Here is a 19,169-nt window from a genome sequence, read left to right as displayed (position 1 = left end):
TTTTTCAAAAAAAACGAATTTTTTTTTAAGATTTTTATTTGTTTATTTGAGAGAAAGAGAGAGCATGAGCAGGAGAGAGAGGGACAAGCAGACTCCACGCTGATCTAGGAGCCTGACTCAGGGGCCGGTGATCATGACCTGAGCCAAAGGCAGACACCCAACCGACTGAGCCATCCAGGTGCCCTGTTACATATTTTTAAATTTTCTCTTTTTTCACTTATCCTTAGTCAGGCTCATGATGAGTTTATCAATTTTATTTGTTCTTTCAAAGAATCACCTTTCAGATTTATGTATTTTTTTCTTTTTTGTTTGCTTTCTATTTCATTAATTTCAGCTTTTATCTTTATTTGATTGACTTTATTGTTCTGTTCCTAATTTCCTCAGATGAATAGTCTTTCATGTACATCTTCTTTAATAATGAAGGTATTTAAAGCTACACATCTTATCTATTTTTTTTTAAAGATTTATTTATTTACTTGAGAGAGAGAAAGTTGAAGAGGAGCAGAGGGAGAAAATCTCTGGTTGAGGAGATTCCCCTGATCATTGAGATCCTGCCTTGGGGCTCAATCTCATGACTCATGAGATTAAGACCTGAGCTGAAACCAAGTTGGGCACTCAACAGCCTGAGTCACCCAGGTGTCCCCCCCACATCTTTTCTAATTTTAATTTTAATTGAGACTTCTATCGACTTGTAATTTTCCTTTATTTTTCTCTTTGATCTAATGCTTAAGATGACACTTTTTAATTTCCAAGGATCTTAATTAAAGGAGCTAGAATTCTTTGAATCATATTTTTATTATTTAGTTAAAATTTTATTGGATTATAATATGAGAATATATCCTATGAAATGTTTACTATTTTGAATTTATTCAGGATTTCTTTGAAATCAAGTACATAATTGATTTTCATAAAGTCTCCTTGGACATATGAAAAATTAACTGTACTCTTTATAGGATGTAAAGTTCTTCCTATATCTACATATTAAATTAAATTCACTGATTAAATATTCAATTTTCCACATATTTAGTGTCTAATATATCTGTCTAAATATGTATATTATATATTGCTGCATAACAAGTTACCCCAGTACTTAGTGTTTTAAAACTATAAACATTTAGTGTCTCCCAGTTTCTGTGGGTCAGAAATTTGAGTGCAGCTTAGCTAAATGATTCTGGCTTAGGGTCTCTCATACTGTGATAGTCAAACTATTGACCAGGGCTGCAGTCATCTGAAAGGTTGACTGGGCTCAAGGACCCATTTCCAAGATTGCTAACTTATGTGGCTGCAGGGACAGCATTTCAGTTCCTCACTGGTTATTGGCAGAACAGCTACATGGGCTTCTCCACAGGGTGCCTGAGTGTGTTCTCATGACATAGCAGCTGGCTTTCCCCCAAGTGAGTGATGCAAAAGAGAAAGCAGGCAGGAAGTTGTAGTGTCTTTTATGACTTAGTCACCAAAGGTGCACCCTATCACTCCTGCTTTTTTTTTTTTTTTTCAATTCATTAGAAGCAAATTGCTAATCTAACCCACATTCAAGATGAGGCAAATTAGGCTTCACCTTTTAAAAGGAGTGTCACGGGGCACATGGGTGGCTCAGTCAGTTAAGCAACTGCCTTTGGCTCAGGTCATGATCCTGGCATCCTGGGATTGAGCCCCACATCAGGCTCCCTGCTCAGCAAGGAGCCTGCTTCTTCCTCTCCCTCTGCCCGCCACTTCCCATGCTTGTGTTTTCCCTCTGTCTGTCAAATTAAAAAAAAAAAAAAAAAAACCTTAAAAAAATAACAAAGGGAGTGTCAAGAATTTGTAGACATTATTTTAAACCAGTAATTCAACCTGAATTTTGTATTTGTATTTGTATTTTTAAACAGTTTCTTCTTGCATTTATAGTAGTTAAATATAGTGCTCGCTTCGGCAGCACATATATAGTAGTTAAATATATGCAGCAAAAACTCATTCTTTTGTTTATTGAATACAAGTTCATGGATTGTATCTTCCTCATAAGTATCTTTTATTATGTAATGTTGCTTTGTAATCATGTTTAGCACTTTTAAATTCCACTGTCTTGTATCAATGTATACATTTTGATTTCTCTATCTTGTATTTATCTTGTTTTCAAACTATCTTTACCTATATTTTAATGTGTATTTCTCACAAACAATATATACCTGATTTTTGTATTTTGATATAGTCTAGTGATCTTGGTATTTTAATTGGAGAATTTAACCCATTCACATTTAGTATAACAACAGATATTTTTGAAAATTTTTCTTCTATTTTACTTTGCTTACTATTTACTTCACTATGTTTCATCTTCTCCCTTTTCTTTTTGCTGTTTTGGTGAAGTTTTCTTTGGTGTTTTTACTGTGCTTTTCTATTCAATAGTGGTTATCTTCCCATTCCTGATAAATAACTTGTGTGTATATTTCTCAGGTAGGTATAACTTTATTTTTCCACCGTTATCCTCTCTCTCCTCCAATGAGATAAATGTATTTATTTTCATGCTTTCTACATATGTCCCCCATTAGGATGAGACTTGTGGAGAATTTGCTTTTCTTCCCTAACCTCCCCTGCAAATTCTAGTTACTGCTCATGCCATATTTTTATTTCTTGACCATTATTAGGTTTTTCTTCATAGTATGTCTCTTCTATTTTTAGAATCCTTGCTTGGTACTTAAGTGCAAGTTCCATGTTATCACTATTGATTTATATTTATATTTAATTAGATACTGAAGGTTCATTGTTCATTGTGCACATCTATAGTCTATATAATATATTCTTTCCTCTTGGGTCTTTCCCTGGCTCTTACTTCGTTAGAATATTTTCTTGAGTGTTTTCCTCTATGGGGCACATGGGTGCTACATTCTCTGAATGCAAGCTCCTTGAATGCACGGACTTCGTATTATTTACTTCTGTGTTTCTAGCACCAAAACTGTGTCTAGCACATAACAAGCCATCAATGCATGTTCATTGTTTTTGTGGTATTAGATCACTGCATACTTACATATGTCTTTTTTCTACTCTGATGATCATCTATGTTGTTGCTGATATTTGAACCTTTACACATCTGCAAATACAGAATTCTTGGTTTATAGTCCTTTTCTGTCTTTAATTTGTAGATTTATTCTACCATCTTCTACCTCCCACTACTGGATATGAGAAGTCTAATGCCAGGATGATTCTTTTCCCTTTGTTTTTTTTTTTTTTTTAAAGATTTTATTTATTTATTTGACAGAGATCACAAGTAGGCAGAGAGGCAGGCAGAGAGGCAGGCAGAGGGAGAGGAGGAAGCAGGCTCCCCGCTGAGCAGAGAGCCCGACGTGGGACTCGATCCCAGGACTCTGAGATCATGACCTGAGCCGAAGGCAGCGGCTTAACCCACTGAGCCACCCAGGCGCCCCGATTCTTTTCCCTTTGTAACTTGCTCTTTCTCTCTAGTAGCTTCTAAGACTCTTACCTGGTAATAGGAATATTTTTTCCCCTATCAATTGTGCATAAGATTCAGGAGCTTTTTGAGACTTCAGGCCGAAGCCCCTTTTTAACCATAGAAATCTCCCTTTCTTTATTATGTAATTATTGCCTCTACTCCATCTGTTCCTTTTTCCTGATTCTGGAATGATTATTAGAATATTAGTTCTCTTGGCTTGATCTCTAATTTCTTACTCATGCCTTGTGATTTCCATAATTTTGCTTTTTAATCTGTATGAGAGATTTTTCATCTGTTTGCTTTTTCATGTCAATAATGTATTTTCTGGGGTGCCTAGGTGCCTTAGTGGGTTAAAGCCTCTGCCTTCAGCTCGGGTCATGAGATTGAGCCCCGCGTTGGGCTCTCTGCTCAGTGGGGAGCCTGTTTCCCCGTCTCTCTCTGCCTGCCTCTCTGCCTACTTGTGATCTCTGTCAAATAAACAAATAAAATATATTTTTTTTAATTTTTTTTTAAGATTTTATTTATTTATTTGTCAGGGATAGAGGAAGAGAGAGAGCGAGCGAGCACAGGCAGAGAGGCCTGGAGAGGCAGAGGGAGAGGCAGGCTCCCTGCCGAGCAAGGAGCCCGATGTGGGACTCGATCCCAGGATGCTGGGATCATGACCTGAGCCGAAGGCAGCCGCTTAACCAACTGAGCCACCCAGGCGTCCCGATTTTTAAAAAATGTATTCTCCAATCTCTGTTTCTTTTAATTATCTCTAATCTATTGATATTTTAAATTTGGCTATCACACTTTAAATGGCAAGAATTATTAACTTTTTGTTCTTTATTTTATGGTCCTCTCATTTTTTTTTTAAAATAACGTTTTCTTCTGTCCTCCAATAATTCTAGCTCATTAGGGGTTAGAACTTTAGCAGATCTGATTGGTCTGTCTCTCTCTGGTTACTGGATCCCCTTAAGTGCTAGGTTATTCTCATTTTCTATTCTCTGCTTGAGCTAGATTAAGCTTGTCTATAGTTGAAGGCACAATAGTTGCTACTCCTATATCAAGAGTGTGAGAGGAAGTCTCTACATTCCTAGGGATCCCTAAATGCAAGTATTAGTTTTTTTTTAACTTCAGACATAGAGACGAAGTTCCCTACACTTTTTCTAGTAGGATCCAGCTCCTTCTTCCCCAAACCAGGACCACACTAATGCTCTGAGTCAGGGTTTCCCCTAATCAAGGGGGAAGAAATAAGGTCCAGGTCCCATCAGGTCTAGTTCTTCCATGTTCTCACCCCAAGACATTGTACTGCTTCTCCTCTTGTCCCCTCCAGGCCTGGAATCCCAGGAGAACCTATAGCCTCCTTTAACACCCCTCAGATTACTCTGGTTTATTCATCCCAGCCAGCTGAAGGCTAGAGGAAGGAAGAGTTATCAGAGATGCAGAATCCATCCTTTTTTCTTTAAGTTATGATAAGGAATAGCCTATGTTTTTGCAACTGGCTCACACTATTTAAGCCCAATAAATTCATGAAGGTATATGAATTAATGTATAAGAAAATACAAAATAATGGGATCTTAAAATTAGAAATAATATGGAGGTCATAATAAAATGCATCTTCTCATTTGTATGGTGTTGTATGGTTTTCATGCAATTTTATACACACAGCCTCATTCGAGTTCCAGAGTAGCCCTGTATGGTAAGTATGGAAGTTATCATCCCCATTTTACAGATGAGGGAAATATATCTCATAAAGATTAAAGAATTTACCCAAGAACACATGGGTAATAGTGGAGGTGGACTAGCCAGTAAGTCGTCTTATTTCTGGTCCAGGACGCTGTACTGCTGCTTGCTTGCTTGTTTGTTTCCAGTTGTCTTCAGAACATGTTACATTGCATGATGATTTGCGGAATCCCTGAGTTAACATATTGCAATCCATGTTATATATATATTTAACTAGTTCTACTATATGGGTATGAATAACTTTAAATATATGTAAATACTAGGACAGTGACTATAAGGTGGTAAGATTTTCTTTTGTAGTGTGAAATCTAAAAAAAGAGGAATCTGAAAATAGTTTGAGAAAGATTAATGTAACTAGAATATGTATTTTATTTCTTAAAGGTAACTTTTTTGAAGGGGGACAGACATTTGGACATATGAGCACTTAAAATTTTCTCTTTGTGATGTATTTTTTCAACGTTCAGATTAATTTTACGGTGCAGTAGAAATGCATTTGACCATTTCCCTACCAGGCATGGGTCTGTCATGTTTGTTTTGTCTTGGAGTTTCATAGTACAGAAGTAAATGCATCAATAGCTGCTATAAAGACCAGACCTCTGTCCTGATCCCAGTTCTTTTTTCCTACTAACGCCGTGTTTAAAAGTATTATCTCATACTCAGGAGTGAGAATCAAAATATTTAACAACTAATATGGCCCGGCCAGTGAGCACTCACAGTATCTGCCAGCTGTCAACACCTGGTGCAGTTGTATCAGAGCGCACCGCTGATATGTCAGCCCTGCTCACAGTTGCGCGGGACATTACACTCCACTGGATATTTTCATATCCATTCTCTTGTTTGATCTGGGGAGGGGGTGGACATAGTGTCATCTCCCTTTTGTACACTCCCTTTTGTGCCATCTCCAAAGAAATTAAACAGAGGGCCTCTTAGAATGAAAGACTTCCAGCTCTTGGTTCAGTGTTTGTCCTTGGGTGGAAGTTTCCCTCTTTTCCAGGGAGAAAGAAGAGATAAGTTTAGCCATTTTTGATAGGACAAAAATCAGCTCCTTTCAGAGAAAACTCAGAGTAGGTAGTGGGTAGAATAAGCAGTCACCATGTCCCCTGGAAGCTTCCTACCCCAAGCTAATGCTTCACTTCCAAAGTCCCTTCCAGGAGATGCCTGACCTAGAAGAGTGGAACTACCTCAAGTTAGTGAGCAGATTTTTCCCAGTGGAGGAAGTGATTCTGCCTCTTTTCTCCATCTTCACAGGGATGTTAAGTACAAAGCCTTATTTTAAAAGTACATTCTTTTAACTGCTTGTTTCCCCCCTCCTCTCCTCCTTCCACAGAATGGTCTCCCCTCAGGGAGCAACTCATATATTTTTAATGGTGATTTTGTAGATCGAGGAAAACATTCCATGGAGATCCTAATGATCCTGTTTGTGAGTTTTCTTGTCTACCCAAATGACCTGCACTTGAACAGAGGGAACCATGAAGATTTTATGATGAATCTGAGGTAACCTAGGCCTTTAGATTTCCTCTTCTGTTTCCCATACTGAAAAATACTGCCAGGTTGAGTTCCTAGCAGAGAGTTACAAGTGAGTGTAGAGAAGTAGGGATGAGCAGAATCTCAAGGGAGACCCTCAAGTCTTACCTCAATTTACTAGCTCAGTCTTCTACTGAGTGAGTATACGTTACTCTGAAGTCTTCTTCCCATATTTTTCTTCTAGTTCTGTCCTTGCTTCTCCCTTCTGTTATGTTCTTTCTCTTCCTCCCATGCCTCCCATCATAGGCCAAATTGTTTCCTGGATGGATGTGTTAGGCCAGTTTTGGAGGTGTGGTAGTTTCTATGAGCAGGCTTAGATGAGATCATTCTGTTGCTACACTTTTGGCTTGCCTCAGATGTTGTCTCAGAAACTAGAGCTGTGTTTTTCACTGATGTGTATATTTTTTTATGACATGGTGATTGCTTCTGGCATAATTGTTCATAAACACATTTGAGAACAGCTGTAATGTTGCATTTCAACTATCTGACTCACTGGCGATTTGAGGAATAAAAATTGGTTAAATAGCTTACCAAATGTTGCTGGAAGACACAGTCGGTGATAAATGTTCCCCTTTCCCTTCTTTCTTCTTCCTTCACCCCTCCTTTACCAGTTTGGTCTAGGGCAGTAGAAGGCATGACGTGTCTCATGCTTTTATTTCTAGGTTTTTGGGTGCCTTGATAAAAGCTCAGCAACTGATGAGTTTTGCCTTTGGGGCAGTTTCACCCCCCGGCTTTGAGTAGAGATTTTCAATTATAATGTTTCAAGTATGGAAACAGATGCTAAGACTATGATGAGAAAAGTCCCAGACTGTTCTCAGAGGTCCTTTATATGGAATGTAGCTCAAAAGGTTTATTTGGGCATGCCACTTATCCTTTCATTTATTCAGTTAGCCAGTCATATTTATCTCATGTCTGTGATGGTTAATGAAAGAGACATGGCCCCTGCCCTCACAGAGTTTACATCTAGCAGGGAAGACTTACATTGAACAGGTTTTTCAAGTGTGATAAGTTTGTAAAGTGGGGACCTAACTTGTCTGGGGGATGGTAGAAGGTTCTCCCGTAGAAGTATGGTATCAGCCTGAAACCTGAGGATGAATTAGGCAATTCAGAGATGAAGAATGATATTCCACACTGAGGCGACAACTTAGGTAGAATATGAGACAAGACTTTTTAGATTTGAAAGAACTTTAGGAGGGTAGGAGCACAGACTGAGGGATAGGATGGTCCCCAACATGGCTGGATCATGCAATGGAATTTAGAACTTTTTTCTAAGGACAACAACAATAATCACAGAAGAGTATCATAAAATTTGTGTTTTAAATGCAGCAGGAAGAAATGTTTGAATGTGGGAGGCCAATTAGGAGGTAGTTGAAGAGATAGATGATAGGTTCTCATGTAGACTAAGGTAGTAGGGATGGAGATACAAAGAAGTGGACAGATTCAAGAGGAGTTTAGGCAATGATGGTTTAAAGTGTGATAATGTGATATGGGGGACTTGAAAGAAGAGAGAATCAAGGATAACCTCCAGGTTTCCGGCTGCACTGTGAGAGTACACTGGCATTGTTCACTGATATTGGGAACATGACAAGAAGAAAAGGTTGAGATGAGAATGAACGGTAAGCTCATTTGGGGGTAAGGTGATTTGAAGTGCTTTTTGGTTAGGTAGTTGCATGTTTGTGTCCAGAGCGCAGACATGCAGTGTGGCCTGCAGCATTGTCTGGCAACATTGGCACATACATAGTACCCAGAGCCCTAGGCCAGGATGAGATTGCCGAGAGAGAGTGAAGGGAGAAGAGGGCCTAGGACAGAATCCGAAGGAATGCCACCGTTCAAGGTGAGGCAGAGAAAAACTTGCAAAGGAGATGTAGAATACCCAGAAAGGTACAAGGAAAACCAAGAGGGTTTATTGTCACAGAATCCAAGAGAAGAAAAGTTTTCCAGGAGGATGATGTAGTCAACTATATCTAGTGCTTCAGAGAGGGCAAGGAACACGAGGACTGCAAGGTGTCCATTGGATTTAACAACATAGACACCTTTGGCGAGTGCAGGACTGAATTCATCTCGGGAAACACGAAGTTACACTGTAGAAGCCTGACATGACATGATTTGCATGGAAACCTGGAATAAATATGCTGTGTTCTGACTTCCCTTTCTTGGGCCTTAAGAATATATATGATTATCCTAAGGCAAGGAAAAGTCTTTTTAAAAATTTCCATCATTGACGTTCCCTTCATGATTACGATTCAGGCATGAAAATTCCTGACTCTTTCTATTAAAATATTGAATACTATTACATGAATGATATCAGAGAGAGTGTAAAGGGCCAACTTGTTGTCTTCTAGTCTTTTCTTTGTCTCTGTTCTGTCTCTCCCCCCAACCCCCCTTCCTGCACCTTCATTCATTTACTCTAAGATTTAGGATATCTGAGAAATTCTATCTAAATGAAAAGCATTCTCCCACACAGCTTCCCCCAGCTGCCACAGCACACTTCTCCGAGTACTCACAGCAGCTACACATCCTATACCTAGCACGTATTTCTTAAGTTGCCTTGAAAATTGTTTCATGAAAGCTTATCTTCCTTCTCCATGCTATAAGCTCCTTCCGAGTAGGGATGATGTCATTGGCTGCTTTTGTTCTTTCCCATCATGCCTAGCGAAAACTTGGGTAAGTAGTAGTTTCAACTAAACTCTAGTTTCTCAAGTTCTTCATACTTGCATGACGTAAGTAGGAGTTATCAACATTTAATCAGTTTTGAACACCATTGTTTTCTTTTTTTTCAGGTATGGCTTCACAAAAGAAATTTTGCATAAATATAAGGTAAGGCTCGTCTTTTTTTTTTTTTTAATGCATTCTCTTTGCTACTTATCCATAGAACTACAAAAAAAAAAAAAAAAAAAAAAGAGCCTTTGGGAAGGGTGATGGGTTTAAAAAAATAAACAAATAAAAGCACAGCAGGAAGCTCTGGCCAGGGTAGAGGCCTCATTTTCTTCCTGGACCAAACCAAGCTTTTTCATTGTGACTTTCATTGTTAGTTTCAGCAGAGATACAAACATATTCTATTGTTGTAATGGTACCCAGGATTTGTTTTACGGTAAACATGCAGATACAGAAATGATTATCACAAAGGAAGAGATTTGTACTCACTCTAAGTGAGTAAAGGAGTGGGCTGTGGATTGGTTAGTTTGCATATGAAAGACACTCATCTGCATATGAAAGGTAAATCATCTAGGATTTCTAGGAATTAGCTACCTCTGGGAGGAGCAATCTCTCCTCTAGGGTCAGCAAGGCGACAAGTTGTCAAAGTATCAAAAACATAGAATAAAAAACAAACAAAGGTAGAATAAAAAGACATGATTAATGCATGCTGGTGGGTTGGTGACTCCATGACTCCTTTGTGTGGCATGAAAGCTGTTGCTTTTTGTGATAAACTTGAACTTACCAAAAAACAAAACTTACTCCAGTTCTTACCTACAGATGCATGGAAAGAAAATCTTACAAATCTTAGAAGATGTCTATACCTGGCTCCCAATTGGTACAATCATTGACAATGAAATCCTGGTCATACATGGTGGGATATCAGAGTCCACAGACTTGAATTTGCTCCACCGCATAGAAAGACACAAAGTAAGAAACAATGTTTACATAAATCTTGTCTCAGAGTTTTTATAAGGGGATGTACACCTCTTTTCATTTCTAATTTTGTATTCACTTACATTTTAGTAGTTGTCATAACTCTGCAAAAATTAGTACAAATTTTAAGAAAATCTATGATTGCAAGATAAAGAACTGAATGGGTAACTTCTACATATGGCCAAATGTATTTTTTTAACTTCATGATGTAAGTGGAAAACGAGGAACTGTTGGCATTTCATATAGTTTCTAAAAGTGAAGAATCCTGATATTTTAAAATTAAAATTTCTCATTAATGTTGTAGTAAAATATACATAACATGAAATGAACCACTTTAATTAACCATTTTTAAGTGTAGAGCTCAGTGGCATTAAGTACATTCTCATTGTTGTGCCATCATCCCCACCATCCATCCCCAGAATTTTTCATCTTCCCAAACTGAAACCCATTAAGCAGCAGCTCTCCAATCTCCCCTCTTCCTAGCCCCTGCTGACCACCATTCTATTTTCTGTCTCTGAATTTGACTACGCAGGGTGTCTCACATAGATGGAATCATAGAGCAATTTATTTCTGAATTGCTATGACTTCTCTTATACTCCAAATGGCTCAGGGTATTTTGGGGGGAAATGTTTTAAACTGAGTAATCAGATTCAGTACAACAGAAGCAGAGCAAGAACAGGGACAGAACCTCTAAGGGAAGAGACTGGGTGTGGCCTGTAAAGCTCCCATACTTAGCAAAGGGCTCCAGCTGGGTCTTGCCAAGTGACTGGAATTATCTGGGTCCTGTACCAGGGCCCAGGCAAAGCCCGCAGACCGGGGCATAGGATGTGCCCTGTGAGCCTGAGGACCAATAGCAGCTCCAGAACCAGATGATCGGATACGGTCCTAGTGAGAAGCCTGAACCCTCACCCCTCCAAGACTGAGAGTCAACTTCCAACCAATCCAGACAAGTAGAGTCCAGAGCTGGAATTCAATTTGGTATAGACAGAAGTGTGACCCCTCTTCACCTTGAGTTTCTGGAACCCTTATCACTTTATATACATATGAAAGATAGTATTATTGCTAACTTCTCATCCTTTTAATATCAGCTTAAATAGACCTCCTCCTCTGGAAAGCCTTCCATGACCTCCGGACTACGTCAGGTCCGCTTCTATCTGCTCTCAAGTCCCTTGTACATATCCTTCATAACAGTTACCAGAACTGAGTGTAGAATTGGGGTACTACTTACCATCCTCCCCTGCTTCTCTCATTCACTGATAGAAGTCCAGCACCGAAGATGCAGTGAATACTTTTTGTTTTTTTACTTTTTTATAATCTATGTTCTTTAAAAAATTTAAAATTAACATATAATGCACTATTAGCACCAGGGGTACGGGTCTGTGAACTGCCAGGTTTGTACTTCATAGCACTCACCATAGCGCATACCTTCCCCAGTGTTCATCACCCAACCACCCTCTGCCTACCGCGCCCCTGCTGCCCCGGCAACCCTCAGTTTGTTTTGTGAGATTAAGAGTCTCTTATGGTTTGTCTCCCTCCCGATCCCATCTTGTTCCATTTATTCCTTTCCTACCCCCTAAACCCCCCACATTGCCTCTCAACTTCCTCATATCAGGGAGATCATATGATAATTGTCTTTCTCTGATTGACTTATTTCGCTAAGCATGATACCCTCTAGTTCCACCCATGTCATTGCAATAGCAAGATTTCATTTCTTTTGATGGCTGCATAGAATTCCAGTATATATATATATACATATATATGTGTATATATATATATATATATATATCACATCTTCTTTATCCATTCATCTGTTGTTGGACATCTAGTTTCTTCCCATAGTTTGGCTATTGTGGACATTGCTGCTATAAACATTAGGGTGTATGTGCCCCTTCAGATGATGTAGTGAATACTTAATCAGTGTTTGTTGGCTGTGTCCCAAGACATTTAAGACCAAAGTAGGGAAGACTGAAGACAAAACTGGATAGAAACATCTTTACCACCCCTTTCCTGATTCTGTGGTGATTTTACATCCCTCCTCTCCAACCTCACCCAACCGTGAACATATCTCCTGGCTTGTACCTGTTGTTCTGGTAATTGTTAATAGTGCCTCCATTTACTCTCAGTATTCTGACTGCAGTAAATTTTAAGGTCACCCCGTGTTGAAGGCTTCTTTCTCATGGTATCAGCAAATAGTCAAGCTAGTAAAACATTTTGATCAAGATAGTCAGTTTAACATAACGAGTGGACGTGATTCTAGGCAAGAGTGAGGGAACATGATGTTTCAGTCGGTCAGGTATTGTCAAGCACGCAGCAGGAGTGCTGTGCTCTACCACCACCCGCCATGCGACAGCAGCGCTCATCAGCCATGGTAGCCACTACAATTGATCTGATCGAAAACTTACCCTTTTCTGAAGGGAGCCTGAGCAGCCAGCCCTCTCTAGAGCTTTCTGAGCTATGAAGAGCATGGCTTGGGGTGCCTGGGTGGCTCAGTTGTTTAAGCCTCTGACTCTTGGTCTCAGCTCAGGTCTCTATCTCAGGGTCATGAGTTCAAGCCCTAAGTTGGGTTCCATGCTGGTTGTGGAGCCTACTTGGGAAAAAAGAAAAAAAAAGAGCATGTCTCTGGAATGGCTGTTACTCTCTCTGTGAAGATCAAAGGGTGAGAGCCACCTTGACCTAGTAAAATTCATGAAGCTCTGACATCAGACAGCCAAAGCTAGCTTTACATTCTACTTCTGCCACTTCCTGGCTGGGTGAGTGGGTATGAAAGGTCTTGAAACCTTGGTTTCTGCCCCTGTGCATGGAAGCTAAAAACACCTACTATATTGAATTGTTAGGAGGATTAAATATAATTATTTAGGTGAAGAAAACAGCATAGAGTAAGCTCTAAACACAAAGCACTCTCCCTCCAACTCTCTCCTCTCTTTCCTGATACTTGGAACCGAGGGTTGAATTTTAGTCACCAAGACACCCCTTGGGGAGAAATTTTTAGGCCAGGAGTTTTCCCAGGAAAACAAATTTTACCTCCTTTGGGGGTCATCATTCCACCCACTCATAAGCCTGGTTTTAAAGATAGAAATCTGACTTGTGTACTTCTTGTGTCTTCTACCCCTCCTAGAATGAGGTTGAATTGGCAGCACATACTTGTATTAAATACAGTTGAACTGTAGCAAAAGTAGAAGGTTTAAGACTTTGGAACTCTACCAAATGAAAAGCAAAAGTAGATTTTTCAGGTCCAATTTTATACCTTTCCCGTTTTCTCCGCTTTCCCATCCCTTAGGACCCTCTAAGGGTAGGGATGACCACACTTCGGGGTTTATGCCGGCTGTCGTGGTATGGTTGTTAATGGCAGCAGGGAGTAGGGTTGGGGGAAACCTGATGACAACCAACTTCTAGGCTCATCAAAGGCATTTTGTAAGGTGGGTAGGCTGGTGGGGCTGTCAGTGCAGAGGAACAGAGAAGGAAGATTCTATAAGTCTGAGATTCTAGTTTAGAATTCTTTCAGCTCCCTGGCAGGGGGTAGGAGAAAGGATGGCTAGCAGCACTCCCAGGAGAAAATGGTGGCGTGGAACTTTAGGGAGGAGCTGGGCAAAGTGTTCTGATCCTAAGTGGCCTGGAAAAACACACCTTCTTCATCAGCTGAGGCACAGCAATAGAGACAGAGAGGCAGTGGGCACTGGAGTTTCTGCCGGCAGCACATGAAGCACAGGGTTTGGCTAAAGTATGAATTTGTTTTGTAGATGAAATCTGTGCTGATGCCACCAATTTCCGTAGATGAAGACCATGATGCTGACTTGAGGAAAACTAAAACAGGTGCAAATGTTGTACCTCAGGAAGTCAAAACAAATGAATCCCCTTCCGAACAGTTACCAAAGCATGAATGGGAACAGGTAGGTATCAAAGTGTTCACCAAAGTGGCAGTGAAGATGCCGCATTGATGATGCTATCCCTTAGATCCATAACAAGTGACTTACCTTTATAAGCAAACTCTTCTTTCTGAATTCATCACTATACTTTTAATAGCTTCATTGAGATAGACTTGCATTTAAAGTATATAATTCAGTGGTTTTGGTATATTTACAGTGTTGAGCAACTGTCATGACGATCTAACTTTAGAACGTTTTCATCACCTGAAAAAGAAACTCCATACCTATTACTAGTCACTCCCCCTTCCCTCCCCAATCACCCCCTCCCCCAGCCTTAGGCAATCGCTAATCTACTTTTGGTCTTTATAGATTTGCCTATTCTGGACATGCTATAGAAATGGACCCATACAATATGCCTGGCTTCTTGTACTCAGCCCAATGTTTTGAGGTTCATCCATGTTGTACTTCGTTGTGTGGATATGCTACATTTTGTTTATTCATTCATAAGTGGGTAGACATTTGAGTTGTTTCTGCTTCTTGGCTATTATGAATAATGCTGCTATGAACACTGACATAAAAGTTTTTCTGTGGGCCTAGGGTTTTCATTTCTCTTTGGTATATACCTGAGAATGGAATTGCTCAGTCATAAGATAATTCTAAGCTGAACATTTTGAGAAACTTCCAAACTGTTCTCCCAAGGAGCTGCGCCATTTTATATTTCCATTACCAATGTATGAAGGTTCTAATTTCTTCACATTCTCACTAAAAAATTGTCTCTCCTTTTGATTATGGCTGTCCTAGTGGGTGTGAGGTTGAATCTTATTATGGTTTTGATTTGTTGTGGTTTTGGTATTTCTCTAATGATGTTGAGCATCTTTTCGTGTGCTAATTGGCCATCTGTATATCTTGGGAGAAATATCTATTCAGATCCTTTGCTCATTTTAAAAATTGAGTTATTTATCTTTTTATTATCGCATTGTAAGAGTTCTTCATATATTCTGGATATAAATTCCTTATCAGATATATTATTTGCCAATATTCTTTCCTATCCTGTGGGCTATCTTTTCCTTCTCTTTGCAGCACCAAAGTTTTTAATTTTGATTAAATCTAATATTTGTTTTTTTTACTTGTGTTTTGGGGGTTTTATCTCAGAAACCTTTGCCTAACCCAAAGTCATGAGGATTTATTGCTATATTTTCTTCTAAGAATTTTATAGATTAAGCACTTACATTTGAGTAATCCATTTTGAGTTAATTTTTGTGTATGCTGGGAGGTAGGGGTCTAACTTTATTCTTTCACATGTGGATCTCCAGTTATTCCAATACCACTTATTCTCATTGAATTTTCTTGGCACTTTTACCAAAAATCAACAGACCATAAATATGAAGTTTTATTTCTAGACTCTTAATTCTACTCCCTGATCTAAATGTCTATCCTTACATCAGCACTACACAGTTTTGAATACTGTAGCTTTGTAGAAAGTTTTGAAACTGGAAAATGTGAGTTCTTTGTTTTGTTGTTCTTTTTCAAGATTGTTTTGACCGGGGGCGCGTGGGTGACTTAGTTGGTTGAGTGACTGCTTTCAGCTCAGGTCATGATCCTGGAGTCCAGATCCATGAATATGGAATGTCTTTCCATGTATTTAGATCTTTAATTTCAACAATGTTTTTAATAATGTACACTGAGGCACTTGTTTTGCTCAAGTGATGTTATCGTAAAACAGAATTGTTTTTAAAATTACCTTTAGAAATACAGTTGACTTGTGCATACTGATCTCATGTTATGAACCTTGATAAGCCTGTTTATTCATCCTAATGATTTTTAGTGGTTCCTTGGGACTTTCTATATACATGAGCATGTTATCTGTGAATAGAGATAATTTTGCTTCTTCCTTTCCAAACTGGCTGCCTTTTATTTCCTTTTCTTCCTTAATAACCCTGTCTAGAACCTCCAGTATGGCATTGAATAGAAGTGGTGAGAGTAGATAGACATCCTTTTTTTATTCCTGATATTAGAGGAAGGCATTCAATCTTTCACCATTAAGTATATTAGCTGCCCTTCATCATGAGGAGGTTCCCTTCTGTGCATACTTTGTTGAATGTTTTTATTATGGAAGAGTGTTAGATTTTGTCAAATGATTTTTTTGTATCTATTAAGATGATCTTATGGGGTGTGCTCGTTATTCTATCAATATGGCGTATTACATTGATTGATTTAAACCAACCTTACATTCCTGGGACAAATCCCACTTAGTCATGGTGTGTAATCCATTTTATATGCTGCTCACTTCAGTTTGCTAATTTTTTAAAAGGATTTTACATCTATATTCATAAGAGTGTTCTGTAGTTTTCCTGTGATGTCTTTGGTATTAGCATAAGACTGGCCTCATAGGATGAGTTGGGAAGCATTAGGTCCTCTTCCACTTGTTTGAGGAGTTTATGAAGGACTGATAATTTCTCTTCAAATGTTTGGTAGAATTCATCAGTGAAATGACCTGAGCCTGGGCTTTTCTTTGTAGGAATTTTAAAAATTACCAACTTAGTCTTCTTTCTTGCTATAGTTCTATTCAGATTTTCTATTTCTTCTTGAGTAGTTTGTATATTGGTAGTCCTGATAGTTCCTCTTCCTTGGAATCTGTCCATTTCATCTAATTTATCTTGTTGTTTGTAATATATATACATTTAAATAAACATAGAGTTGGTAGTGCTGTCACCTCTTTCATTCCTAATTTTAGCCAGTTGAGTCTCTTTTTTTCCTTGGTCAGTCTCACTAAGGTTTGTTAATTTTATTGATCTTTTCACAAAACCAAGTTTTGGTTTTATTGACTTCCTTTATTATTTTCTGTTCTCTCTGTCATTTATTTCTACCCTAATCTTTATTGTTTCCTTTTTTCTGTTTGCTTTAGATTTCGTTTGCTCTTCTTTTTCTAGTTTCCTAAGGTGAAAGGTAATGTCATTAATTTGAGATCACTTGCCTTTTATAATGAAGCTATAAATTTCCCTGTAACTACTACCTTAGCTCCATCCTGTAAGTTTTGCCATGTTTTGCTTTCATTTTCATCCATCTGTAAGTATTTTCTAATTTCCCTTGTGATTTCTTCTTTAACACATACATTATTTAGCAGCATGTTATTTAGTTTCTGCATATTTGGGAATTTCTCATATTTCTTTCTCTTACTGCTTTGTACTTGAATTCAATTTTGCTTGGAGAACATACTTTATATGATTTAAATCCTTTGAAAACATAGTGATGCTTTTTTTATGGATAGTGTATGGTCTATCTTGGAGAATGCTCCATGTGCTCTGGAGAAGAAAATGTATTCGATTCCTGTTAAGTGGAGTGCTATATATATATATATATATGTATATATATATGTATATATATATGTATATATGTACTATATGTATATATATATGTATATATATACTATATATATGTATATATGTATACATATATATATATATATCTGTCTGTCTTTGAATATATTTATCTGTCTTTGAATATATTTATAATAGTTGCTTTGAAATCTTTGTCTGCTAAGTCAACACCTATTCTCCTCAAAGGAGATTTCTATTGCCTGCTTGTTTTTCCTTGTGTATTTTTTTCTTTGCATGTCCTATAACTCTTTTGTTGAAAACTGGGCATTTTAAGTAATATATTGTAGTAACTCTAGATAGTTATTCCCATTTGTGTTTTCACTCATTTGTTTAGTGCTTGACTTGACTAGGTCAGTGAAGTCTGTGATGGACCTCTCAGTGTGTAGCCTCTGATAGCACTCTTCAGCCGGCCGCCTGGAGCATGCACAGTTTCCCTGACAGCCAGGGTGGGGGCGGGGGGAGTGGGCACGCAGTCATTGTACTTTTAGGTAGGCTCTCTTTTATGGTCTCTTTCCCTGATTTCCCTCTTAAGCTTTGGTGCACCTGCCTCTATTTGTATCAGACAACTACTTGTATCAGCAGCTGTTGGTCTTCACTAATTGCTGGCTAATTGTGCTATTGTTCTTAACAATGCCCCAGGGCTCAGGAATAGCTCCACAATCTGATCCTATTAAAGTCCTTCTCCTTTGCAGCCGCAGGGTGGTACAATCCTTGAGGCTTATTCTGACCCTCTGAGGCTCTTCTCATCTGCCTGCCCCTTTCCCTGATTCTGTCGGTGAAACTTCGGTCTGGTCCACTCTTGCTACTAGTATCGTGGAACCATCAGCTTTCTTCTGATTGCTTACCTCTAAGAAGCCTCTATTTCTTGACTCTGTACTCTTATACCTTGACTGCTGAAAGTGTTGACTGAAATGTGATTTCTGTTGTAAAATATCTTCTAATCAGTGAAGAGAGAGAGAGAGAGGTGGGGAGATGGAGAGGGAGGGAGAAGAGGTAGGAAGAGAGGAATAGAATTCATCAACAGCTTGTGCATCCAAAGAATTTAAAAATAGAGAAGTAGGGGCGCCTGGGTGGCTCAGTGGGTTAAAGCCTCTGCCTTCGGCTCGGGTCATGATCCCAGGGTCCTGGGATCGAGCCCCACATCGGGCTCTCTGCTCAGCAGGGAGCCTGCTTCCCTCTCTCTCTCTCTCTCTGCCTGCCTCTCTGCCTGCTTGTGGCCTCTGTCTGTCAAATAAATAAATAAAATCTTTAAAAAAAAATAGAGAAGTACAAGAGACCACCTATAGCAAAGTAGTAAAGGATACCGACTTAGATTCTGAGACCCAAATTCCAAAGACCAAAGGTTAGAACAAGCACTTCGAGGATGGTGAATAAAAAAGATGATGCCAAAGAGATTGGAGTTGCACAAAAAGAAAATTCTGGCCTCTGGAAGCCTAGGTAAGTTAGAATTCTAGAGAGACTGAGTCTTAAGAAAGGGGAGGGAGGAGACTGGGGATCATGATTCTGTAACAGAACTTCCCGCCGCCCCAACGGTAGAGACGTGTAGGCATCTTGCCGACTCCGTGTACATCGCTGGATCTTAGGGTAAAATGGACCAGAATCCCATTCCCATTATTTTAATAATTT

The 19,169-nt window shown here is 38.9% G+C and overlaps 1 protein-coding gene across 1 annotated transcript in view; it reads left to right on the top strand.

The window, feature by feature from the left end:
• The window catches only part of PPEF1 (protein phosphatase with EF-hand domain 1), a 72,055-nt gene that overhangs the window by 27,227 nt on the left and 25,659 nt on the right, over nucleotides 1-19,169 (top strand). Inside the window, exons 7-10 of the mRNA XM_059385302.1 lie at nucleotides 6,477-6,643; nucleotides 9,454-9,490; nucleotides 10,148-10,297; nucleotides 14,041-14,190. Coding sequence (XP_059241285.1) covers nucleotides 6,477-6,643; nucleotides 9,454-9,490; nucleotides 10,148-10,297; nucleotides 14,041-14,190 — 504 coding nt within the window. The remainder of the gene's footprint in view (nucleotides 1-6,476; nucleotides 6,644-9,453; nucleotides 9,491-10,147; nucleotides 10,298-14,040; nucleotides 14,191-19,169) is intronic.

Source organism: Mustela nigripes, chromosome X (assembly GCF_022355385.1).
Source record: "Mustela nigripes isolate SB6536 chromosome X, MUSNIG.SB6536, whole genome shotgun sequence".
NCBI classification, from domain to species: Eukaryota; Metazoa; Chordata; class Mammalia; order Carnivora; family Mustelidae; genus Mustela; species Mustela nigripes.
This window is presented reverse-complemented; position numbering and strand designations above follow the sequence as displayed.